We start from the raw sequence: 27,706 nt of genomic DNA on the forward strand, positions 1-27,706 counted from the left end.
ATTCAGTGCTGAATTGTGCGTCATCAACATACTGATTTTATCATTTATTTTCTTTTTTCTTCTTAAGGGGCCAGGTAGTAAAAAAGGTTACATGTTAAATTCCGAGAATCTAGGTTTTGAGGTGAAACCAGTATGGTTGATTTAAATTAACACCCAGCTACATATCTATACATATCTAGTATAAGTTAACAAAAAGAGAGACAAATACACAAAGACTATACTATATTCTCCTATTACTACATGTATGGTCCTTTGATGACCTTAATTAGCGTTTTTGAGTACATAATGTTGCCCTGGGTTAGTGTCTGCTTTTTCACAGGAGTAAGAATCCCCTCACCCACTTTTCCAAAACAAGTAATTTCCCCATACTAAAACATAGATCTTTGTTTCGATTAAGTACATTTTCTTTTGACAAAGTGTATTTTCCTTTTGTTTGTTCATTAGGGTAATTGATTAATTGGCTTATAACAAATAGTGTAAAATATTTGTATAGCTTAATCTATTAAATCACATATTTTTAAGCAATATGTAAAACATTAAGATTAATATCATCATTATTATTATTATTTGTTCACATCAAAGTGCATATTATGAATTCAATATTTTTAAATAAGAACTCAATATGTAATAATTCGCACAAACATAACAGTTCCCTTGCTTTAAACATTCTGCTCCAGAAGATACTCATTTTCTATGATTGGGAACAGTACTACAGGATGTACAAAGTATTGTTCATAACTATATACATATATACATAAAAATAAATAATCAGTTATACAGATTACATAGAAATCTCATCCTGCTACTCTAATGCAGACATTGGAAAGCAACAGATTTCCCAGCTCAGACACCAATCGTACTTCACTGCAGCAACCAATGTTGCCCTCTAATGGTAAAACATCCACAAACACAGCTGTTCCCACACGAATACAGCTGCATGAATGTTGACACACACACACAAAAAATATATATTTTTAAAAGTGTACAAAGTATATTTGACAAATTAGAAGATAAATGCACAATGAATTCAGAAACAGTAGGCTAGTTTGTTCACTCACTTAAAAGCATCAGTGGCGGTTCACCCTGAGCATATTGATTACCATCAGAAATAAACTACATTAAATTAAATTAGAAAATTATATGAAATGTGATGTTTTTGTTTAGCACAGTGGCAGAAAAAGTTAAATTCATATTGCTGGCACGACTTTACAATATATGATAATATTATTGTTATTGGAGATTTGTATTTGCCTTTGTTTATGGTAAGATATAAACCCAAAAGAGAATGCAACTGATTAAACGGATTTACTACATATATTGTGAATCATTTATTACTACTACTACCACTATTATTATTATGATGATGATTATCAGGTTTTATGTGTTCTAATATTCATAATCATTCAGTTACAAAATGACATATCACGGGAGATATTTTAGACTTACATGCAGTGAAAAAGCACTTGATGAGTTAATGGTTTTTATTCCTTATTTGCTTACACTATGATGAATAAGATACTCTGTGTTTATGCATACAAATATTAAATGCTTATATATGACTAACTGCGTTGCATTAAATGATCCCACTGCAAAAGACACACATGACAGACATGTCTTCTGATTTTCAACAAATGGAACTGGATTTAAAAAACCTCTGCATCATTTAACCACAGTTTGTATCTTTATAAGTATTAGAATTGTTTCTAATTGCTTAGGTTCAGCAGTGAGCTTAGTTAGTATATGTGAATGAGCTTACAGCATTTTTTTTTTATCCATTGCATAACTAGTTACAATGCTTCTTCAATATTTTTACACTTAACACGACATAATTATGCCATGCTTGGGATTTACTGCTGTCATATTTAACTTAAACATAACCAAAGCATAACCAAACAATGCACTGAGAGAAATTCAGGTTACACAAAAACATAGATGAAGTATTTGTTTTTGCAGCTGAGATTTTGCAGTAGTTCGTAAAGAATTCAAAATGCCAGTAAAGGGAATGGAAGGGGGGACTCTCAGTTTAGGAAAACTGAACACACAAAGCCTTACCATCAAAACTAGCAATTAAAAATCAAAGCAGTATTCACAGTGCTTTATATCTTAGGCATTAATCTTTAAAACTGATGCTATTACAGACAATTTATAGCATCATTTCTGTAAACTCCTTCAGGGGAAACAGCCCAGTGGAAAATGGACTTGCCAGCAATAATATTAGCTAGGCATTAAATTACAGGTGTTACAACTGACATCTGTCTGCTATTAGAGAAACATTTAATCCATCTTAATGTTACAAATGTTACATTTACAATTAACCAGACCTTACTGCATTCCATAAAGTAGTACCATTACAATAGCTTTGCAATCTGTGAGGATTTTAATGGGGTGCCCTTAGACACCTATGTGGTTTCAGTTTAATCAAAGATAGGAAATACACAGGGGTGTTTTGAGATTAAGTATAAATATCTCTATCGTGTTTATAATGCAGTCTCTACGAGAGAGAGGGAGAAAAATAAATCTTATATAGGATCTATTCTACACCATTAAACACTCTAGTAGTGTGTATGTGAGAACCAGTCTATGCCACAAGAAAAACGATTTATAACATGCGATTGACGTCGTGTTACTAATCGATGAATATGTCAAGACATTTAAAAACCATGACGAATGCATGCCTTCTTTGCAATAACCAATGCAATGTTACCCACGCTTGCAGAACCGCAGATTTGCCCCAGCTATCATCATTGTATACCACACAAAGCCATCAAGTACCAAAACAAAAGGAAATGAACTTGACTAATTGAGTAGACCAAAATCTTTCAGCTTTAATGGTGACTTTTGGAAAAATGACCTGTGGATACAACATATAATTGAGGTTTTAGGAGGGAATTTGTGGGTGGACTGCAATAGCCTGACAGCATTGCGCTTCGGTGTGATTACTGTAGTACAAAGGGAACCACAGTACTACCCTGCTAATAAAGTAGCTGCTAGCAGCACTAGCAAATTGCATACAAATCTACTGCCAATTAGGAAGACTCGCAGCTGCTTCATTTACATAAGGAATCCAAAGGAAATTATTATATGATCTATACATCATTCAATACAAATATGATACTTAGCAGAATGAACACTGAGACAGGTATATGTAAAACAGAAAGTGAATGGAAAATAGCAGAGGAAAAACAACAACCTTGCCAAATCAGCTGTATGTATTAAATCATCATTCATACTAATTGGAAATAAAGGTAACATCTTACTAGGAAAATCGAGTGCACACCATGGGCTCAGTAAAATGTATTTTTTTTTTTCAAATCCAGAGACGCATACAGTTATACTTACAAGCATATGTCATTGCAAAGCTATTGCCTATATTCAGCATATCCACCTGGGGTACCAGTTTGGGGATGTCTTGGTGGTGAGACAGTGCAAACCGAAACACTTCATATTCGTGGGAACCGGTGGGAAATAATCCCCCTGAAGAAACAGAAATAGACACACATGTTATATCAAATTGTTAATGGAGTTAAGAGCTGAAAAAAAAAAAAAAAAAAAAAAACTGGATTCCTCCATCATTACGGAGAGACCAGTAACAGTTGTGATGCAGCTCATTTCAAACTCTTATTCGGCGCATCACGTTTTGCTATCTTTCCACGACAGAAATGAATCGATAGCGCCTGCATGTAAAACCGTGTATCCGACAAAGTGAACAAAAGATTACAAGGTAGACCACTCACATAATAGAACATATATCTGTTACTTACCTATATTGATATTACTTGGGAAACTCGAACCTAAACACACCCCCAGAAAGCTGGTGTAGAAAAAGGTAAAACTGCGCTGCATATTTCCTTTTGCATGGGCGAAGAAAAAGCTGAATTCCAACCATAGATGTGTCTTTTCTGTGTCGCTCCTCGGGTCTGGGTGCCCTTAGTTACACTGCTGTCTAAACAGCAAATGACAGCAGGATCAGCTGAGCTCTGAGAGAAACCCTCTTCCCTCTCAGCCAGCACTTCATGCTAATATCTGAGGCTACTGAGCGCCGTGGCTGGGAGCCCTATGGTCTCCAGAGAGAGAGGCGCATGGGTGTCTGCATTATTCGCAGGTGGGGGATCGCTTCGCAGTGGTTTTCGCAATGGTCTTCCTCTCCTCAGCACTCCTCTGCCAGCTCGTACTTTGTGGGACAGCTCTATTAAGACGATCCTGTGTGCAATGCTAACAACCGACAGTATTTTTAACCCCGGCGGTATTTTTACGCATGCTGCAGAACATACCATTGATGGGCTGAACACCCGGGGTCTATCTATGCACAGCTTCACCGAGCTGTCAGTCACAACAGTGTCTTCATTTGTTCAGGAGACATCATTAGCAGGCTGGGATTAGCTTGAAGTGGCGTATAACCCATGAAGAAAAGTAACTGTGTTTGTGAAAAGCAAGTGGACTCTCACAGCTGAAGCAGAACCCTTTGTTTCCAAACAGAAGGCAATAATCGTATAACACTTACATACATATATCATATGTTCCGCTGAGGATGCTGTGAGACCACTACTGCTGAACCAATAGTTACGTATTGAGTAGGCTTATATTTATCATATTGTCCAAGATAGACACTATAGCAAGGCCTTCAGTAGTGACCCCCCCCCCCCCCACGATTGTCCTTTTCATCTGCTGTTTTGTTAGTTGGATTTTCACATCAATGAACTTGAGATGTGATGAGCAAAATATTTTAATTATCAATAAGCATTAAATACATTATTCTATATATCCACCATTCATTTTTTTCCACCCTGGGTTCTCACCAAAACGTATTGAAGACATACACTAATGGTGAATAGTTTAACTTGAACTTAAAGGTGCTGCTGTTTAATACTATATATTCACAGTGTTTTATATAAAATGTGGTTGATCGTTTTAACACATTTGCAGAGAGTTTTTTGGAATAAGACTGAACCCCCTTCCTAATTAATACATAATCAAAACCACACACTCTATAGTAATATGCTATACACTATTAACATAAAATTCTGTAAAGTTTAATTGTTGGTATACTGAGAAGTAGCCAGCAAAGAAAAGGCATTCCTTCCTTTATATTTTTTTCTTTAGTTAGGATGTGCTTTTGTCTTCACTAGCATGTAATGATAGATGTAAGGATGTATGCTCTAATTTAATTACTAGAGTATAAATATAACAATGCAATATAGTAACTAATTAGATTGCCATTGGAGTGATAATGTGAATATTCCAATTACCTGTATCAAATTACTATGATAAATATGATGTGATAATGTCTTACTAATTTATTAGAATTTTTTGAACATGCAACTGCAGCTATAGATCACGTGAAAGCATATGATATGATATGATATACTTAGATTTCAAAAAAGCTTTTGATAAGGTTCCACACCAAAGACTGATCCTCAAATTGGAAGCTGTAGGCATTCAGGGTAATGTAAGTAGATGGATTATGAACTGGTTGATGTATAGGAAGCAGAGTTGATTAGAGCAGTTGCTTCTAACTGGAGTGAGGTTGTTAGTGGAGTTCCACAGGGATCAGTACTAGGGCCTTTGCTTTTTCTAATCTATATTAATGATCTGGACTCTGGGATAGTTAGCAAACTTGTCAAATTTGCAGATGATACTAAAATAGGTGGCTCAGCAGATACAATCTTGGCAGCACAGGCTATTCAGAGGGACTTAGATAATATTCAGTTGTGGGCCGACACCTGGCAGATGAAATTCAATGTGGACAAGTGCAAGGTAATACATGCAGGTAACAAAAGATCTAGATGAAGTAACACATGAGAAAGACCTAGGAGTCTATGTGGACTCCTCACTTTCTCCATCCAAGCAATGTGGGGAAGCAATAAAAAAGGCAAACAGAATACTAGGGTATATTGTCAAAAGTGTAGAATTAAAACAAGGGAAGTAATGTTCAGACTGTACAATGCGCTAGTTAGAGCTCATCTGGATACTGTGTGCAGTTCTGGGCTCCACACTTCAAGAAGTATATCGCTGCTTTAGAGGCAGTTCAGAGGAGAGCAACCAGACTTATTCCAGGTCTGAAGGGAATGTCCTACTGAGAGACTTGAGGAACTGAACCTTTTCACCCTGGAACAGAGGAGACTACGTGGGGACTTGATCCAAGTCTTCAAAATCATGAAAGGCATCGACCACATCAAACCAGAGGAGCTTTTCCAGATCAGCAGGGACACACGCACCCGGGGACACAAATGGAAATTGGGCTTCAAGGCATTCAAGACAGAAAACAGGAGACACTTTTTTACACAGAGAGTTGTCACAATCTGGAATAAAAAGTCCCCAGAAGTTTGGGAACATTTTAAAATAGACTGGATAGGATCCTTGGATCACTTAGATATTAATGGACACCAAACGAGCATGATGGGTCGAATGGCCTCCACTCGTTTGTAAACTTTCTTATGTTCTTATGTTCTAAATTAATGTCACATGGATGTATTTCTAAAATATTGAAGTTTGCACAATAAAGTAGTTGAACTCATGTATAACTCCTCTTCACTGTGTATGCATTTAAGATGATCTATTAATGTATCAACATATGTTTAAGATCAAGAGCACAATTATCTACATACTGGCATCACAATTATTTGGCATTAATTTATTTATTATAAGAACTAAATAATGACATAAAAAAACAATTGTTTACTGTTTATATCACAACAAAATCTGTCTCTTACAATTCTGTTTTCAATTAGATTACTTCTATTTGTTGTTAGGATTTTAAGTTGGTTGCTTCAGGATATATGTTTACAATTTTATGGCACACAATCTGCCTGGCTAAAGCTTAAAAATAAAACCCCTCACAGCTCTAAGTACTAGCTAATGGACTGGCATCTGGCAATGAAGTACTAGTAATACAGATCCTAATTGATCCAGCAATCAGCAAATTAGCCACCAGGTAAACACACCACGGCATGTGAAAGGATCTGAGATTAATTTTCACACTTACATTGCTCGGAATGAACATGAAGGAAATCCAGACTAGAGAACGAAATCCTATAACTGAGAGTTCCCACCTTCTTGATAAAATAATGCCCTTTGTTTTTTGTTTTTGGACCTTCTTATTAAATTCAAGATTATTTGCTCAGTAAAAAAAAAAAAAAAAAATACAAATAAAGATTGTATTACTTAATTGGACATTCACAAAACACTTACAAACTATTTGCATTTTAATTAAAAAAACATAATATTAAAGTAGAATGCAAATTGCAATGTTAAAGAAAACAAATCTCAAGCCCATGACATAAAACAACTGTTTTCAATTTTTCTATACATAATTCGATTTATATTTCCTGTTCTACAAAAGGAAGCATAAAAGGGATACATTTGGAATGACATTCAGCCGCAGAATACCAAGTGGCCAATCGTGTTATGTGTGGCTCAGGTGGCAACTTTATGGATAAAGGTTTTTTTACATTTTACATTTAAATTTACATTATAGTTCACATTTTATAATGTTCATTTCTTCTTCCTTTTTTTACAGTTTCAACCAGTTTGGCTGCTTTTGTAAAATGATTTGCCCACACATCGCTGGCAAGGGCATTTGGCAGTAAACATCATAGAATGTAATTGTATGCTGTAGCAACCAGCACATTGTGTTGGTTTAATGAATGGGAATTGATATAAAGTGGTGATCCTCTAACTCTTCTCCCTCTCCAGATCTCTGACCCTTCAGAGTTCTAGCAGGTCGTATGATGCATCAAAGATGTACTGTTATCTCTAAAGTCCACAGTTTAGGAGGGATACAGACATCTTGATAGAAAGCCATCTATGATTCTGTTCTGTAAGGTGTCAATCGCCCACCATCAAAGATGACATATGGTCATAAATCCCCTGACAGCTACCTGATGAGCAGCCAGTCAGCAGGCGATGTGTCTATCCCATGTAGGATCCACCAATGAGGAACATAGCACGAGGCCCCAGACTTTACTATTTAAAATAGTATTTATTATTTTATCTTACGCTGCACTATAGCAGCTTCACACAATGTATATTAGAGCCCAGAATAGATCGTCAACTATACAGTATATACTTGCTATTTTTCTTACAGTGCTTCATGCTAGTTCAAATAAGATTCAAGAGAGATGGAATATGCATTTAGCATCCTTAAGGCTAGCTTTTTACATTAAATTTAATATGATGCATGGACTCATATGAGTGCACATACTTTAACACGCATACACTTGCACAAAAAGATACTTTAAAGGGTCACATTACCATAAACCTATATATATATATATATATATATATATATATATATATATATATATATATATATTATATAAAAGGAAATTGTGACCTTAGTTTTAAGATATGCTTAGATGCTATATAGCTTCATACATTCTTTTAGCTTGCAATTAAAGCATCTTTTGGTTTTGTAGCAAATGTGAAGACCTTGGGCTAGATGTACGATTATTGCACATGTTTATGAGTCGTAAACCTATCAGTTCAGAAAATGTCAATTGACATGTACGAAACAAGAGCAATTACTTTTGCATGGTTTAAAGAACTGTTTTACGGAAATAATTAGTCTTTGTTATGCCGTTGATGAATATTTAATTCCAGGCAAAATGACATACAAATGGGGTGGGGATTATGTTAATGAGGTGTACGATTTATTAAAATGAGATGTACTAGATCTTCCAGCTTTAACGGCATTTACAGTTGAATGTATTTTTTTATTCTATGCTTATTCTGTGAAACATAAGTGTATGTAAGGCAATGGCATAACTTTTTTTTATGATAGAACAGTACATAATAAAATAAGTGCTGAAAAAAAAAATGCTTAATCTTCAAATCAGATTTTCTATAGGGCATGATACCCATCAATGATCTACTGTGTAATCAAAGTAAAACATATTTTTGCCTTGAGATATTTACCCAGCTCTTGGTTAAATGTGATGGAGTATATATCATTTTCAACTGTTTAAAGGTACAGTTTACCTGTACAGTCCCAGTCTGCCCCTGTATTTGAGTGTGAGTTTTGATTCACTGTGTAACAACACCTGAGGGTCAACAAACCACTGCATGACTGAATGGTATTAGTACTGGTATTGATGAACAACTTATGAAGAGGCAATGATCAAGAATATGTGCAAATAGAACATTCTGAAAAATAAGAATTTACAGTATAGAATTCCTTTAGTACACTTAATATACAGGTGCATTTATTGATCTGTTATGGTTAGTAGATAAGGTATAACACTATAACCTTTTTCATTGTGTCATTACACATACTACTGTTTGTCTGGTTTTATTTTTATTTGGACAAAGATTATAAGGCATGTTGATGGGTATAAAATGAGTCTGGACCTACTATTGGATGAGAAATTGTTCCTTTGCCATATCACTCCATTGTGAACTGTGATCAACCACCCTTAGGTCATGGTGAGGAGACCACAAAATATGTATTAGTGAGTTAACCCTTTTTTTTCCAAACCAGGTACCTAGTATGTTTATTTTGCTTCTACAGAGAAAAACAATAAAGAACAACTAAACTATACATATTTCATTGTTAATTATTAACTATGAAGTAGTTTTAAGATGTAAATGTTTGAGTATTTGTGTACATTGTACCTCAGATGCATTTCCACATAACATAATAAATCACTGTGGTGTCTCCTCTAAGAAATATTCAACTATTAATGAAATGCTAATCCATACATTGTTTAACTAACGATTTTCCATCTTAATGCATGCAATATAAAATTGAACCTAATATCTTCCTCTGAATATCTGTTTAGTCATATGATGCTGTTATCAGAGTGTGTCTATACTTTTGTGCAGTCTCTCCAGTATTCTGTTTCCTAGAAGTAGCTTAACACTGTTTGCCCTCTTTCTTGCTCACTACATAATTGCATTTTCAATTCACTGACTGCAGAATAAAAGGTGTTCAAAGCATATCTACAGTAATACTGATTGATGGACTCAATACTCCACTACTGCTAGAACAGTAAGAATTTCAGCTATTAAGAGAGGGTTGAAATTTCAACACGAACACGATTATACTTAAAATGTGCTTTTATATAGATTTATTTATTACATACACTAGTGGTCAACAGGGAGAAGAGAGAAGGGAGAACAATGGAGAATGTGTGAATGCTGTTTGAAGAAAACCGTTTTTTTTTTTTCTTTTGTTTAGTTTTTTTCCATTTCTTCCCAGGGTAAACAGACATAGCTGTCCCTGGTGAGTGTGTTTCATTTGTGTATATTTGAGGACCAAGAGAAGGGTTAAGTTTTTATTTGTTTCTTTTTGTTTACAATATATACACACCATGGCATTTCAACATATACCTGGGGGAGGGGGGGTGTTTCCAGATTTTGGCAGTACAGGGAAGCTAATTCTTCACAACATATATATTGTGGTACCTTGGTGCAAAGGGTTTATTGTACAATGCACTGTGCTCTCAATAAAGAGATGTACTAAAACTCCAAAACAAAACTCTACCTCTAAACTAAACCAAACACACTTAAACAGTTCCCTATATACACATATAGCTAGTCAAACACAAACAAAACGCAACAAACAACTACCATAGAAAGTCTGTGATCCAAAGTCGTGGTGAAGTACCAAAAGCAAAGTTGCAATCCTTCATCTTAGTACTCACACTCAGGAGATATGCATTGAGAAGGAAAAAAAAAACATGTTCCTATTCTTCTGTCTGGGTATTTAATTTAAATCTCATTAAAATATCAAAGCTAATACGACTTAATTTGATGCAGACAAGATTTAATTTCGCAGAAAAGGGTTTCTACACATCATCTGCATTCACCATCTTCATGAGAAGAATTGTGATTCCTTTGCTAAATGGTGCCATGATTAAAGCTTTGAAAAACACACACATTGCCTAGGTTAATACTGGATATTCAGTTAACTGGTGTGCATTATTTTATACTTTTACAGTTTTTAAAACACATTTGTCATCAAACCCTATGGCAGAGCAAAATGTAGTTTGTAGTTTGTTTTGAGAGCAGAAGAAAGCAACATCTTGCTGATGAGCACTGAGGTTGCACACCTAAAACAAGTGTTGTTCAAAGCTAAATTTGAGCTGACACATTTCTAACAAACTAAGAACAATAGTCATTTTACAACTAACTGAAACTACAGTAGCCATCTTTAAAATAGGACATGTGCAGATTAAAAAGCAATCTAGGTGAAGGTGAAACAATATTTTTCCATAGTTACATTTAAATAAGAAACCATATGAAAAATACATTTGAATAATGATTTCATAAAGCTTAATTATATTTACAGTATCTATTATTTCCATTACATACAATGGCCAATTGTATATAAGCCAAGTCATATATACAAGTTTTTAATATATTTTAAATTATATATATATATATATATATCGATCAGCCATAACATTATGACCACTGACAGGTGAAGTGAATAACACTGATAATCTTGTTATCATGGCACCTGTCAGTGGGTGGGATATATTAGGCAGCAAGTGAACATTTTGGTCTCAAATTTGATGTTTTAGAAGCAGGAAAAATAGGCAAGCGGAAGGATCTGAGCGACTTTGACAAGGGCCAAATTGTGATGGCTAGATGACTGGTCAGAGCATCTCCAAAACTGCAGCTCTTGTGGGGTGTTCCCGGTCTGCAGTGGTCAGTACCTATCAAAAGTGGTCCAAGGAAGGAAAAGCGGTTAACCGGCGACAGGGTCATGGGCGGCCAAGGCTCATTGATGCACATGGAGAGCGAAGGCTGGCCCGTGTGGTCCGATCCAACAGACGAGCTACTGTAGCTCAAATTGCTGAAAAAGTGAATGCTGGTTCTGATAGAAAGGTGTCATAACACACAGTGCATCGCAGTTTGTTGCGTATGGGGCTGCGTAGCTGCAGACCAGTCAGGGTGCCCATGCTGACCCCTGTCCACTGCCGAAAACGCCTACAATGGACATGTGAGCATCAGAACTGAACCACAGAGCAATGGAAGAAGGTGGCCTGGTCTGATGAATCATGAGTTCAAGGTGTTGACTTGGCCTCCAAATTCCCCAGATCTCAATCCAATTGAGCATCTGTGGGATGTGCTGGACAAACAAGTCCGATCCATGGAGGCCCCACCTCGTAACTTACAGGACTTAAAGAATATGCTGCTAACGTCATGGTGCCAGATACCACAGCACACCTTCAGAGGTCTAGTGGAGTCCATGCCACGATGGGTCAGGGCTGTTTTGGTGGCAAAAGGGGGACCTACACAATATTAGGCAGGTGGTCATAATGTTATGGCTGATCAGTGTGTGTCTATATATATATAAATATTAATATTAAATCAGTACAGTCAAGTAGCTACAACCTGACTAGTCAACCAAGCAAACTGTGGTTGTAAGGCCTGCAGGCAATATCTCTTTGTCTGCTACTACATTGTTTGCTGGTGGTATTCCAATGAAAAACTTGTGAATGAATGAACCAAACATGATTTGTTACTTGTTAAGATCTCCTTTGCTTTTTAACATATAAATTACATGTACACGTAATCAAAGTCAATCCAGATATTTAAGAAATGTGATTGTTTTAAAGTCCACTCAGTGGCTATAATGGTCATTAAAGGTATTGCACTTGGACACAGTGACGCTGTTTAAAAACTGAAAAATCGAAAGGAGCGATCAATGTGACAAAAACAAATGATTTTTGGATTTGCTTTACAATAAAGCAATGGGAATTAACAAGTAGGAGAAGACTGTTCTGCCTGCCTATATTGACCTAGGAATTCGTAGAATACAAAGTTGTAAAACAAATGCAATCAAGGCCATGGAGGTAGCATCACAACAGGACTGAGCAATATGATCAAATTTCCCAGGTTTTATGAAGGCAATCTGATGTAGAGCATTTGAGGATGAATTTCCTGTGAACTACAAATTCTAAGAATGTGTTGACAACCTTTTTTTTTCATCACTATATTAGGGAAGCTGGTGTTTGTTTTCAAGGAGAGTAGAGTTGTCAAAGTTTCAAATAAGTCATGATTTGCAAACTGCAATATTTTTTTAAATTAAAAAATAAATATTGTAGCATTTCAAGTGCGCTAACTAAATACATTCCTTGATTAATAACAATGACGACAAGGTGATCTGGTAAATGGGAGGTAGACTTTATTCTTCCTGTCTCTACACCCCACGGGCTTTGTTAGCCAAGCCCACGCCAAAACAATAAACCCACAATGACTTCAAGTTCCCTATTTTTCTGTGTCTTAATGCCAGCCACTTGCTCTGGTTGCTCAGGCAAATTATTTGTACAGCTTTAGCTCCAACAACACCCTCTCTATACAGCGTCCTCTTCTCCAACCCCCGCCCCTCTCCCCGTAATCGCTATTAATAACCCCTCCCACGTGATTCCCTCCCTCCAATCGTTGTGTCTCCTTGGCCTGACCCTTGACCCCACTAAAACGCGCCAAGATCCCTGGGTTCTGGATCAGGGAGCTCCGGGGATCCACAGGACCTCCCACCCTGCAGAAACACTTTAACAGCCAATTATGTACAGTCCCGTCAGGGGCAGCAATATAGCAGTCCATACAAGTCCAGGATCGCTACAATATATTGATCTCTCTCTCACTCTCACTATATATATATATATATCAGATCTGTCAGTCGAATTAAAATATTTGATTGGTAAAACCAATGGGCATTAGTTGATTAATCAGTAGACAGTGTTAAAAGTGTCACACAGTAATACTTTAATAATTACTACGCATTGATTTTACAATACAACAACACCAAATGGTAAAAAAATAGAAATGCGTATTTAAAAAAAAAAAACACTAAATCATAATCAGCAAACTAAATTACAATTGTTACAGCAAACAAATGTTTTGCTCACAAATGATACTGTAAACTACTCACACTGCCCTTGTAAGAAAAACATTGCATGAAACCGAAAACCCTTACGAATCCAGTTTGAATCCAAAGCTAGACTGCAGTTTTCCCTTTAGAGGCTGTAACCCTGCAGTTTGTGCGCAGATACTGTACTGTAGCTCTCTGATGTGATATCTTGCATGATTCGCCTTTGTAATTTAATACTAGAAGCGCAGGGCTGGTCAGTTTGACCGATTTATTTGAAATTACTCTGTGTTCCTGAATACATTGTGCATACCCGTTCTTGACTTTTCCTAAATATATGTATTACATATGCCAACAGCGTTTTAGCTACATAAACATAAAAATAAATACATTATAAACCCATCTACCTAGAATAGCCAAAATCGGTTATTTTGACCAGTCATTTAAATAAATTATTAATAAATCCTGCCTGCCCTTTATAATACACCTACCTCATCTACAGTCTTTCATGTGCTTGAAAAACACACGCATTGTATATCAGTGTCTTCTTACTGTACTCAGATTGATTGGACACTGAGAGTGATTACGACGCAAATTAGTTTTGACTGTGCAGTGTGCGTTTAGAAAAATACGATTTGATGTTATGTATACCAATCATTTTAATGTTTTACTTTCATAATTCCATTTTAATAGCCTACTCAATTTGTGCTAGTTTTATTTGATCCTTTGGCTTTTCATTATACCACAGCGTTTAAAGAGCTATCAGTTAAAGTGACCGGTTTTGGTTGTAGGTAGTTCGAAATGTCGGTTCTTCTATTGTCGGCTCTTGCCAGTCATTATAATGAATTTGAAAAAGAAAATTAAAAAAATCTGCTCGATTAAATAGAGAAAATATTGATCGTTGATCAATGAATTAGTCGATTAATAGACCCGATTAATCGAGGCAGCCCTAATATATATTGTGATGATGTGCGGGGCGTGGTGCAGAACGGGACCCTGGACACTGAGCAGTGGCTGCACCAGGACAAGCTGCAGGGCAGAATTCGGGAACAGCTGCCGGATACTCACACCGGCAGACTATAGGATGCCACTTCCATTCACACCATGCAAAGTACCTGAGAAGAAATGCAAGGAGGGTGTTTGGTGCGCGAATTAAGAGACAAGGAGAGAAGCAAACTGATTTACTGGATTTTGACTGCCTGTGAGATCCCAAATTACAAACCCAACCTAGACCGACTGACGACTATGATTCCTGTATTTGAACCTTGCTTTGCTATATCGATTCCGAGTCTCTTCCTTTGTTTGTTTTGTTTTGTATCCGGGAAGCCAAGTAGTGGCCCGAGAGTAGATAGGGAAGCCATCACAGTGGTAGTAAGCGCCCTAACCTGGGCTAGGATTTTCTTTAGTTTTAAAGTCTTTTTCAAGACTTCCCTGCATCTTCTCACTCCCCTGCTGTGACCTACAACCCAGACCCCCACACGTCAGAGGCTGACACACACACACACACACACACACACACACACACATATATATATACACACAGTTAGGTCCATAAATATTTGGACAGTGACACAATTGTCATCATTTTGGCTCTGTATGCCAACACAATGGATTTGAAAGGAAACAATGATGTCCTTTAAGTGTAGACTTCCATCTTTAATTTGAGGGTAGTTACATCCAAATTGGGTGAATGGTGTAGAAATTACACATAAAAAATTACATTGGTCCCCCCAATTTTAGGGGCTCAAAAGTAATTGGACAAAATAACATAATCATGAATTAAACTGTGAGTTTCACTACTTTGTTGCAAATCCTTTGCAGTCAATGATTGTCTGAAGTCTGGAACCCATAGACTGGGTTTCATCCCTGGTGATGCTCTGCTAGGCCTGCACTGCAGCTGTCTTTAGTTTGTGCTTGTTCTTGGGGTGTTTTGCCTTCAGTCTTGCCTTAATGATGACATTGGCACTGTCCAAATATTTATGGACCGAACTGTGTGTGTGTATTAACTGCTCAAAACAATTAAGGGAACACTTAAATCACACATCGGATCTTGATGAATGAAATATACTAAAGATCAAAATCTTTACTGTACATTGTGTAATTCGTTGAGAATAAAATGACATAACAACGGTCAATGGAAACCAAAATCACCAACTGATTGAGGGCTGGATTCAAACTCACACCCAAAATCAAAGTAAACAATTGAAATCACAGGCTGTTCCAACTTGGGTGAATTTCATCACGGCAACTCATAATGTGACTCAGTAGTGTGTATGGCCCCCATGTGCCTGTATGCACTCCTGGCAACGTCTGGGCATGCTCCTGATGAGACGGCGGATGGTCTCCTGGGGGATCTCCTCCCAGACCTGGATCAGGACATCAGTGAGCTCTTGGACAGTCTGTGGCAATACTTGGCGGTGCCGGATGCGCCGATACATAATGTCCCAAAGGTTCTCAGTTGGATTCAGGTCTGGGGAATGTGAGGGCCAGTCAATGGCATCAATGCCTTCGTCATCCAGGAACTGCCTACACACTCTGGCCACATGAGGCCATGCATTGTCCTGCACCAGGAGGAACCCAGGGCCCACTGCACCAGCGTAAGTTCACCACGGCGTCTCAAGACTCTTTCACATCTGTCACATGTGCTCAGTGTGAACCTGCTCTCATCTGTGAAGAGAACGGGGCGCCAATGGCGGACCTGCCAATTCTGGTGTTCCCTGGCGAATGCCAAACGAGCTGCACGGTGCTGGGCTGTGAGCACAGGTCCCACTAGAGGACGTCGGGCCCTCATGCCACCCTCATGGTGACAGTTTGGTCAGAAACATGCACACCAGTAGCCCGCTGGAGCTCATTTTGTATGGCTCAGTGCAGTGCTCCTCCTGTTCCTCCTCACACAAAGGAGCAGATACCGGTCCTGCTGCTGGGTTGATGCCCTTCTACGGCCCTGTCCAGCTCTCCTCGTGTAACAGCCCTTCTCTTGGTATCTCCTCCATGCTCTAGAGACTGTACTGGGAGACACAGCAAACCTTCTAGCAATGGCACGTATGGATGTACCATCCTGGAGGAGCTGGACTACCTGTGCAACCTGAATGGGCTGCAGGTACCGCCTCATGCTACCAGTAGTGACAAGGACACTAGCAAAATGCAAAACTAGAGAAGAATCAGTCAGGAAGGATAAAGAGAGAGCAATTGTCTGTGGCCACCACCTGCAAAACCATTCCCTTTTTGGGGGTTGTCTTGCTGTTGCCTCTCCAGTGCACCTGTTGTCACTTTCATTTGCACCAAAACAGGTGACATTGATTCACAATCGCTTAGGCTTCCTAACTGCATAGATTGATATCCCTTAAGTTTAATTGACTTTGTGTTATACTGTGATGATTATGAGTTCCCTTAATTTGTTTGAGCAGTGTATATATATATATATATATATATATATATATATATATATATATATACCATATTCATCCTAATAGAAGAGATGTCCTGAAATACTAAAATACATTTTACTTAAAGTAAATGAAATTAAAAGGAATACTTAATAAGTCACCCACTATATCAAAACTATCCATGCATTAACTACATATATCAGCACATTAAATGGACTAGAAAAAAGGGCACTCTGACTAACACTAATGTATTTAACATAAAATAGCTCCTGTTCGTCCTGGTTCCCAGGCTGTTTTGACAATGTGATATCCTCGTACGCAAGAAATAAACTCAAATGTGGTTGCCATTGATGCATTTTCCGGTATTACAAGCTCAAGGATGAATGCACATGCGCATATGTCATCTTTATTTGATCGATAAAACTTGGAAGGTTTCCAAGAATGTACGAATATTGATGAAATATACATAATGCCCAAATCATGACGTTGTGGGAAAAAAAATAACGATTTTGGTGATTTCTACTTAATAGACATGCATGCAAAGGGTCTTGTCTTTATGCATTGCGTGTCTATTAAGATGAATATGGTATATACAGTATAAAAGATTGGTAGATTGGCAAGATGCAGAATTCTACCATTCGTTTGTAAGCACAAATGTTGTACTGCAATATGCTATGTGCAAGTTGGTGTATCCTGTCTTATCATAAGTCATCCCTGAAGTTTCCATCTGCAGTTGAAGATACATTGCATTATATTGATATTTTTTCTGCTTCTGCCCAGCTCACCTCAGCATGCTCAAAGCTGCTCTGACAGGTCAGCAAACATGAAACAGCATTTACACAAAAGGGAAGCAGTAGCACAATGCTGTTATAACATTAAAGTGTAATGCAGAATGGTGCAATGAGATTATTTTGATTTCAGGCAAAGTCAGGGACCTTTTTGGATGACACCCGCGCGTATTCTCACAATCCTGTTTAGATTTTTTTTTACCCTTTCTAATGAAGGCTAGATGAAGAAGTTAACGTTGTAACAGTGAATTTATCACACATTTTTATCATATATATGTGTGTGTATATATTGTATGTACTATTTTTTGTACAATATATATAGTGACACTCTATATTGGGTGAACACAGCGTATGGGGCTCTTAGACATGGTTTAGGAAACAATAGGCATGGGTGGGGAAATAAGTGCGTATGAATTTAAACAGTAAGTGAAATAGACCAAAATAGACATACAAAAACAAACAAAAAGGCAAACAGAATGCTAGCGTATATTGTCAAAAGTGTAGAATTGAGAACAAGGGCAGTAATGTTCAGACTGTACAATGCACTAGTTAGAGCTCATCTGGATACTGTGTGCAGTTCTGGGCTCCACACTTCAAGAAAGGTATCACTGCTCTAGAGGCAGTTCAGAGGAGAGCAACCAGACTTATTCCAGGTCTGAAGGGAAAGTCCTACTGAGAGACTGAGGAACTGAACCTTTTCACCCTGGAACAGAGGAGACTACGTGGGGACTTGATCCGAGTCTTCAAAATCATGAAAGGCATTGACCACATCAAACCAGAGGAGCTTTTCCAGATCAGCAGGGACACACGCACCCGGGGACACAAATGGAAATTGGGCTTCAGGGCATTCAAGACAGAAAACAGGAGACACTTCTTCACACAGAGAGTAGTCACAATCTGGAACAAACTCCCCAGCGATGTGGTAGAAGCTGAAAATTTGGGAACATTTAAAAACAGACTGGATAGTATCCTTGGATCACTTAGTTATTAATGGACACCAATTCACGATGGGTCAAATGGCCTCCTCTTGTTTGTAAACTTTCTTATGTTCTTAAAACCCTAGCTCCTCTGGAGCCTAACTAAACACTAAAACAGATCCCTAAATAAACCTACAACTAATAATAACATGAACACATAATCAAAGTCTGTAATCCAAATCCAAAGTCCAGATAATTGACCACAAAGTTAATTACCGTAATCACTCTCTGTCTCTCTCTGTCTCTGTCTGTCTCTCTCTGTCACTCCTTTCTGCCTCTCCAACAACAAACGAAGCCAGCTTAATGCTTTTATGCAGGAGCCGGCCAATGGGGGAAGTTCTGCACGTCATTTGTTTCCAGCCTTTACCTGACCCACCCAGCATCGTGTCACAATATATATTGTAGCGTTTAAGCCCTTTTGCTATGTGGATTCACTGGCACAAAACAAAATGAGAGTGAGTAGGATATTATAGCAACAGCTTTTTTCCAGGCAGCGTTTAGCAGGCCCTCGCGCAGAGCTCAGATGCACTAGCCTTAATGCACTGTAAAACTGACTCTAACTCATCAGAACCGGGGAACCCCTATTTATGCCTTTGTACCCCATGACCGGCTCCCCCAATCACATGTTCCTGTGCAGGACTAACACTTGAACCCGGAACCCACTATTAACTAAGTTCAGATCCCCAAACTATCTGCCCCACCCCCCAACACACAGACCTGACAGACACACACACACAGTCCCAGAAACAACAATATTCCACATTAAAAAAAGGATTTGAAAGAAAGTTGAATTATGTAGAAAATAATTATTTTTCAGATGCATAAAACACATATTATCCAGGTTATTTTTAGATGTACCGCTGTAGGAAACTGTAACCATGCATATACCTGACATAAATAATACTATTATTTATGAAAATATTTTTCAGAAAGGACCTATGAAAATCTGTGAAAGTTGCCCTGTCCCCAAAGAATATTAATGATGAAATAGAAGTTTCTCAGCTGACATTATATCATATGGGTATGTACACTACACTGTATAGGACAATTTAAAATATTTATTGGAACTAATACCTTATCCACCAGGTTTAATACAGTTCATTGAAGTAGCACACTATTTTTAAAATGTATCTATTAATATATATATATTTGAAGTAAAAAAAAAGTGAATCCAAGCTGGTCCCCTGTAGATAATCAGCGTTTGTCTTTCTCCTATCTGTTCGCAATTTTCCTGAATTTGAACTGACTCATGCGGACAAGGCTTTTGTATGAGTGAAATGCAACTATAGCAACGGGAGAGAGAGAACTCCTCGTGTTCTCGTTCTGTAGCCAAGACTCCAAAGGCTTTTTATAGATATTGAATGCGGTAGGAAAAGATGGCTAATGCGGTGTGTCAGACTTCAACATATTTATTACCGATGGAAAAAAAAAAGACACCTTCTTTTCTAAAGTTTGTACTCTATAGATCAACGGATCTGACCCCAAACCGCCCATAACCAAGTTCATTGCTAAGAGAGATGTGCATTGTGTTCTTATCCAATTAAGCACAACCCAACGCCATTGAAATTCAGTGTGAGAAAATAACTCTGGTGATGTTCAATGGCCCCTTTCAAGCCCTAAATTGTGTTGATGAAATAAAGGTACTGATAGGAACGGCAAAGAAAATAGAGTTCTTCTGCTGGGTGAATCTGTTCAGGACTGCAGTGGGAGCAGCAAAGAACTGTGGGTTATGTGCTTTCATTAGCACTTTAAATGCAAATGAATGAATATAACCCTTTGAAGATTCTTCTCTGTTAAATATGCATAGGGATCCCACTATACTTACACAATGCGAAAATAAAAGGAGGAAGAACCCCTTTTCTAATAGTTTTCCCTTGGGTAAGACTTGGAAACCCTGACATAATGAATCCATTATAAACGAGCTGTGAGCTGCTTTCAGAAACTCAGATCTGTTTTTTTAGCAATACGAGTATATTGTATTAGCTATGTGGAGATGCATTGTTATAATTTATTTGAAATTGTAGGTTTTTGAAATCTATTCACATTTTATATTTATTGGTGTTTGCTGTTTTTATTATTATTATTATAATTATTATAATTATTATTATTTTCTTGGCATAATTGTTCAACTCAATATTTCAGATATACAATAATATGTAAAGAGAGAACATACTATGCTGAAAACATCTTGTTAAAAAGCTAGGGGCATGTGACTGAAGTAATACTATCAGGGAGAAGGTGTTTGTCTGCTGCAGTGTTGCATTTTATTCTGGTAATAAAGCAGAAAGGAAATAAATCAATGGTATGATTGTACTGTTACAGCAGTCTCAAGAACACCATGCTTCCATGAAAAAGTTATGTACTCACTTACTCCTGGGTATTGTATCTGTTCAGCACATTGTCAGTCATTCTTAATGTATAATTTTGGCAATACATAACTCACATTATAAAAACAAAGTGTCCAGCATTGATTACTGTCAGAGAACATATTTCGAATTTTGTGAGCAGAATAGGGAAAGATCAATACGACAAAAGTCAGGAATCTATAGTACTGGTTTGATCATTCTGGTATTTGTTTTATTTTTACAAATATTTGTTATTTCTGTCACAGAAATAGTTTTAGGGTGTACACACTGTCTGAAATTAAGTTTAATGCCTTTTCTTTTCATCACTTCATGAATGGAGACCATACTGGTGGATTATCAGTTGATAGAAGTAAAATAAATGCATTATTTATTTATCCTATCCATTTACAGACTTATTTCTGTTTCATTAATGGTAAAAATTTGTTTGTTTAACACATATTATAGAAAATGCAGAGATATATTTAATATAGAGTAAAGTCTCACGTAATAGAGAAAATTACATACATACATAGGTGTTGTGGGTTTAGAGATATACAGAACATACAGTACAATGTGTGGGTGTATTTAATTTAGCCACTTTTTATTACAAGCACATTCTCATACTCCCACAGATAAGCTTGAATCAGTGAATCTTCTGACTTCAGTCTTTAAAACACCAGCAAAATATTTTCAGTACCATATATGTGTCAAAGCATTCTATTTTTATTACTATGACCCCTCACATGGGTTTAGTTTATTAACTGATGATTCCATAAAGGTCTACAACTCTGTAGCTATGTTTGTAAAGCCTTCATGACCATGTTTCCTTGTTTTGTTTGTTGCTGTTTTTGTTTTTCACCTTGCATGAAAACAGCAAATACCTACCAACCTGTATACAATGATAACTGATAGTACAAACATTTGTATTTTTTGATTGTATTTATTTATTGTTGTGCTTAAATATACATAATTTAATTCAGAATTCTGTTGGATTATAGTTAAAATCTAAACAGGATTAAGGAGGAACAATGTGGATTCTGTCCGGGCAATGGAACAACGGACCTGCTCTTTGTCCTCTCACAGATATTTGAGGGTGCATGAGAGTATGCTAATCCAGTCTACATGCCCCAATGGGCAGAGACCAGGTAAATACAGGTAAAGGTTATTATGGTCTTTCATTCAAATCCTTTCATTGACTCAACTGACTTGGAGGGCTGCATGAAAGTATGAACGAAAATAACAATTGTTTGAAAATTAATACTGGAGCTTTTTCCATTCAATCAAATGTTTTCCTTCAAGTAATCCTCTTAAGCATTACGATTAAACCTTTAGTTTGTTTACAACACAAATAGACCTTTATTAATTAAAAATACAAGTAAACGTGCTTTGACAGTGTTAATTACTGCTGTCAAATGACAGGTAGTTTTCTACTGTTCTGTGTCAAAGGGTTTTTAAATAATAATCTGTCTACATTTTTCTGTGAGACACATCCAATAAAACATGTTTAAATATGTAGCGTTATGGGGGTGTATTTTGATAAGACCATTTTAGCTCTGAGCTGAAGCACTGATCTAAAGAAGACCTCTCCCCCCAAAGTTATCAGATTTCCAAAAGATGGCATGGATTGACATCAGTCATAAATCAAGCCCCCCTCCAATAGGACACTGGGGGCTGAAACCGAAATCCAATCTCACAAACTCAAGAACCAATCATCTATTGATCTGACAGGCATATAAAGGACAGCGCACGGCATCTTTCTCTCTCTCTCTCTCTCTCTCTCTCTCTCTCTCACCCTCTCACCTAAACCAGTAACTCGCTGCAACAGCTCAACCTGTAGCTCTGTTGCCAGAACCGGAACCAGAAAGTCTTTGACGGCAACAGAAGAGTTAAACTGGGAGAAGGAGATTGAGCCGTACGAAGAATTCTTTTAAAGGACTTTATTAAATAAAGAACTTTACAAACTGTGCATGCCTGCCTGTGCCCACCTGATCAGTGGAGTTTTACAGCTGGACAATTGACAAGTCGACTGAATACGAAAGTGTCAGTCATTTAAATAGCTATTAAGAAACGTGACCCTTGGAAACGAACAGGGCCCTGCTTTCCTTAAAGACTTTGTATTCAAGTAACTACGGTGGAAAAACCCTGCTTGCAAAGAAGATTTTGTGCACACCCTTGGAGCCTTCAAACCAGTGGAAAATCTGTTTGGAAAAGACTCTGTTTCGCGAAACCCCAACTTCCAGGTGCATCGACTGATTGGAAGTTCTTCGACAAAGCCGAACCGGACTGCCTTTGTTCCAAACCACACGGACCTCGTGCCGTGTGCTGTTATCTGAGCCCGAAACCAGAGAGGCCTCTCTGCGACGAAGTTCAGATACGTTTAACAGTTTGGAGTTTATCATTCATGACATTTGAGAAATCAATTAGAAATGTTAATCTGTGATTCATAACTCTAGAATGTGTAATATCATTTAGTTTTGCTTAAATATAAATGTGTGTTGCATTAAACTGTTTTGTTTGACAATTTTAGAAATAAAACTTGTCAACGCCAAGAAATATCTTCTCATTCCTGTTTAACTGTTTTAGTCTGAAATTAACACGTTAATAGACGTTAGATTATTGGTGGCCCTGCCTATCCTTAATCATTGAATAATAATCAGTTAAGGGAAATTGTGGTAACATGGTAACATGGTAACATAGGATCTTTCTCAGCACCTAAACGTAAATGAGACTGATATATATATAACGAGAAGTTACCTGACATAAATACTAACCTGCGTAGTTATTTAATGTCTGACTAACAATACTAATGAGAGACTCACCTTCGTCTTACTAACCGGTATTGTAGTCAATGTGTTTATAACCTTTTTTGTTTAACGATTTGTGTGTTATCATATGCGATCCCATGGTCTTTGTTTTGGTCAGGAAGTGATTTGTCTTTGATTTGTTGATCTAGAGTTGAATTTTAATTAGTTTTTCCCTTTTTGTATAACTAGTGTAGTGCTACATTTAGTCTTTGTTTTTAATAAATTTGACAATTTATATCTTTGAAATTGGTGTCTGTGTCCAATTATTACGGAAATTGAGTTCTACAAGATTCCAGGATTCGTGATAAGGTGATACTATAAATTCACTTCTTTAATTGGAATTTATAAGTGTACCTTATGCTACAAATACAAAAGAGAAGCAATATATGTTTCTATGTACAGTTTATTACACAATTTGGCATTGTTTACTTAACACTTATGGAAATGTTTTTCTTTATCTATTAGATAACTAAAATGTTATAAGTAATGATGCACTACAAGAATAGTTTAATCATATTGCATTTTAATACATTTTCATAAAATTGTGAAATATTTTTTACAGTATTGATGGGTCTAGAAGAACCACCATTATTTGAATTAATAGATGAAATACATGTTATACATATATACATGAAAATGGTGTATATTAAGATTAAACAAATATATGTTCACTTTTAAAGAGAGCAGTATAAATTAATGATCAATGGACTGGATATGTAAAGGTTTTACAATTTTACTCTGCCATTAATGAATAATGCTGAATCTTTTTTTATTTATCCGATTCACAAAGTAGCTTTAATATGCACTTATTGTTGCCATAGTGATGTTAATTTAAGTACTCCTTTTGTGTGTCCTCTAGCCTCATTAGTATACTCTGTGGCTGGTTCATGAAAATGTGAGGTGTTTCTGATAAGATTAAATGCATCTTTTCTCTGTGGCTCCTTATTTTATTCTATTATCTGTGACCATGAATCTTTCTTTCATTCGATTTTTTTCTGACATCTAATTGATACAATTTCCCCAAGCCTATAATTATAAATATCGGGTTTAACAGAATGATGTTCAGAAATATCCCACGCTCTCTTTCTTTTTAATTATTTTCACCTCATTGATGGCAAACACTATCTTTATGTGACTGACTAACATTTTTACAATTTGAATCACACTTCTTCTTTATTACTTCATAAACGTTTTTCTTGGGCCACCAATAATAATATATAACGTGTTGGAGATAATGACTCTTAAATTAACCTTACATTTTTCTTCTATTCGAGATTACACTTTCCAGTAAAAAATAATATTTCCAATAGCAGGATAATAACAATACAGTTTATGCCACTGTGACAAGTTTTAGAAAGTGGAAGTGTCTGCAGGACTAGATCATTGTATGATAGTCTGTCCTCCACTTTTGCTTCACAGTTTCTGTTTCGGTTTCCTACATGTGCCTCTTCTGTTTCATATATTCTTATCATGTTTTATTATTTTACAGTCTGCTCACTCTTTTCTGTAGGAGTGTAACCCCAGTAGAAGGCATTGTCCACACAGAACCATGAAAATCACTGTACACACACACACACATATGATGAGCGATGATCTGTACGTAAGCAGGCCTTGCATCACCCCCTCTCTCGAGGAGTCATTTGCTGCCTGACTGAAGAATTGAGCAGAACTGTGCAGTGGAGTGCAATCTTATTTCATATTTTCAAGTGAAATTGTGCTTCCTGTTATCAAAAGTGACTGCTGTGTAAAAGAAAGCAAACTGCTGGAAGCACATGAAGGTGCTATAAAGGTGTACTGTTGTAAATAAACTCCTACTTCATCTTGATCTTGGGTCTCAGTGTTGTTCATGTTCATAAATAGGCTTTTGTTTCTTGGCTGCCCGATTGAACTGTACCAAAGCTCTCTTCATGGCATGCTTTCAGCTTTCTGTAGAACAACAGAAAATAAAAATAAGCTTGTCAAAGACAGGCGTTGAAATTTAGGACATTTAATTGAAAGGGTAGGAATGTAGGCATCTCATGACAGTTTCAATATGAGGACAGAACAATAGCACTCACATAGACACATTGTGTTTGGTTCAAGATTACTTCATGGATACATTGACATTAGGTACGCCTTTCCACCATTTTAATGGCAGATATTAAGAAGAATCCATGTTAACTGAGTCAGAAAGCAATGGAAGAGGGTAGGGTGGGCGCACAGGGGGATCTAACTGGGATTAATGTTCTGTTGAGTGAATCATGTTTGTACCTCCTAAGAGAGAATTGGCAGTCAAATGGAAATAGAATGTGTTATGAATTTATGGCTATATATACAGCACTTATTCATCAAAAGAAAGACTGCCAGTCCGCAAAGGATTGTTACTCATCAGGATTAGCCTTCATGGTGACAGAGCCTTGGTGATAACATTTGAAATATTGTGAAGGCCTGCATTTAAAAGCATGGTATTCTTTAGGAATTACACACAGATACACACACACATATTTCTTCAGTGAAGACAACACAGTCAAATTGAAGATTAACAAATAAGGAAATAGTGCACGGCTAGTGAGATGATTACAACATTTGCTGCATTTGAACTGTGAAGAGAAGCATCCACATTTGCTTGATTTTAACCTAAATGACGTGAACTTACAACTTCAGCGAGATTCTGCTCAAAGTACCCACAACCCTGCATGTACATCAATACCTCCTGCAACGTGCCCAGTTCTACATTCGCCTTCTCTTTATTGCCACCTGTGATCTCCTGTCTGTATTTCAGTGTTCTGTGTTAAACAGTCATATTTGAGTTAGAAGCTATTATTTTTCACTGACATTATTCATCCTACCTCATCATTACTCAGTAACTGAAATACATCTCATTTCCAGTGTATTGCTTTGGGAATAGGGATGTGATTCCAGAACTACAGTGCTGCACTTTTTTTCTTTTTTCTTTTTCTGGTAGAGAGCATTATTCAAACATGTCAAAATCTTTATAGCTCTTTTCCTCAACAAAATAAACACATAACTTTTAATGTTTTAACCGAGTTGTTTTATATATACTTGCTTAATTGAACTTGCTAATTTAATGTATTGTTAAAAGCAAATACATTTCTTGTCCTATTAAATTTCACTTTAGCCTATGGATAGATTCTTAATTGCAACAGAATGAAACCATTACCAGTTTAAGAAGAGGCTGTGAGCACAATCAGAAATTATAGGAAAGGGTATTAGGTATTGAAATATCCAGTATTCTAGTCAACAGGAGGAATATTTCACAAAATTAATATCTGTTATTGTATGAATGGTGTGAATAAGTATAGTTGCATCTCTAGAAAAGATAAATGAAATGTGTCCAGAAGCTTTATTTCAGAGATACCTGGGGTCAGAGAGCAGATTCCAACAGAATGCACTTGGGAGAGAAGGAAGACGATAAATAATCAAGATTATGCATTTAGAATTGGAGACTTGGACTGATTGCTCTGCTCATGTTTGTTGGGGGATTGGGAAGAGGTTGAGGTTTTAGGTTCAAAGGATTTAGGATGTTTTTGTTTTCACCTCAGCACTGTAAATAATACATTTGTACCATATTCCATATGTATGTATGTATG

General features: G+C 36.9%; 1 protein-coding gene across 5 annotated transcripts in view; it reads right to left on the reverse strand.

Moving 5' to 3' along the window:
• LOC136763097 (glutamate receptor 1) overlaps positions 1 to 4,267 on the reverse strand; it is a 71,709-nt gene extending 67,442 nt beyond the window's left edge. Inside the window, exons 1-2 of one of the 5 annotated variants that reach the window (XR_010820956.1) lie at positions 3,762 to 4,265; positions 3,340 to 3,474 (exon numbers count right to left, since the gene is read on the reverse strand). Coding sequence is in view for 4 of the 5 variants with exons in the window: in XM_066716824.1 (XP_066572921.1) it covers positions 3,340 to 3,474; positions 3,762 to 3,843 (217 nt within the window). In the remaining variant the exon portion in view is untranslated. Of the gene's footprint in view, positions 1 to 3,339; positions 3,475 to 3,761 lie in introns of all 5 variants that reach the window. The other 4 variants (XM_066716824.1, XM_066716823.1, XM_066716827.1 and 1 more) reach the window with 4 other exon arrangements.
• Positions 4,268 to 27,706: the final 23,439 nt, after the last annotated feature.

Source organism: Amia ocellicauda, chromosome 11 (assembly GCF_036373705.1).
Source record: "Amia ocellicauda isolate fAmiCal2 chromosome 11, fAmiCal2.hap1, whole genome shotgun sequence".
Taxonomy (NCBI): domain Eukaryota; kingdom Metazoa; phylum Chordata; class Actinopteri; order Amiiformes; family Amiidae; genus Amia; species Amia ocellicauda.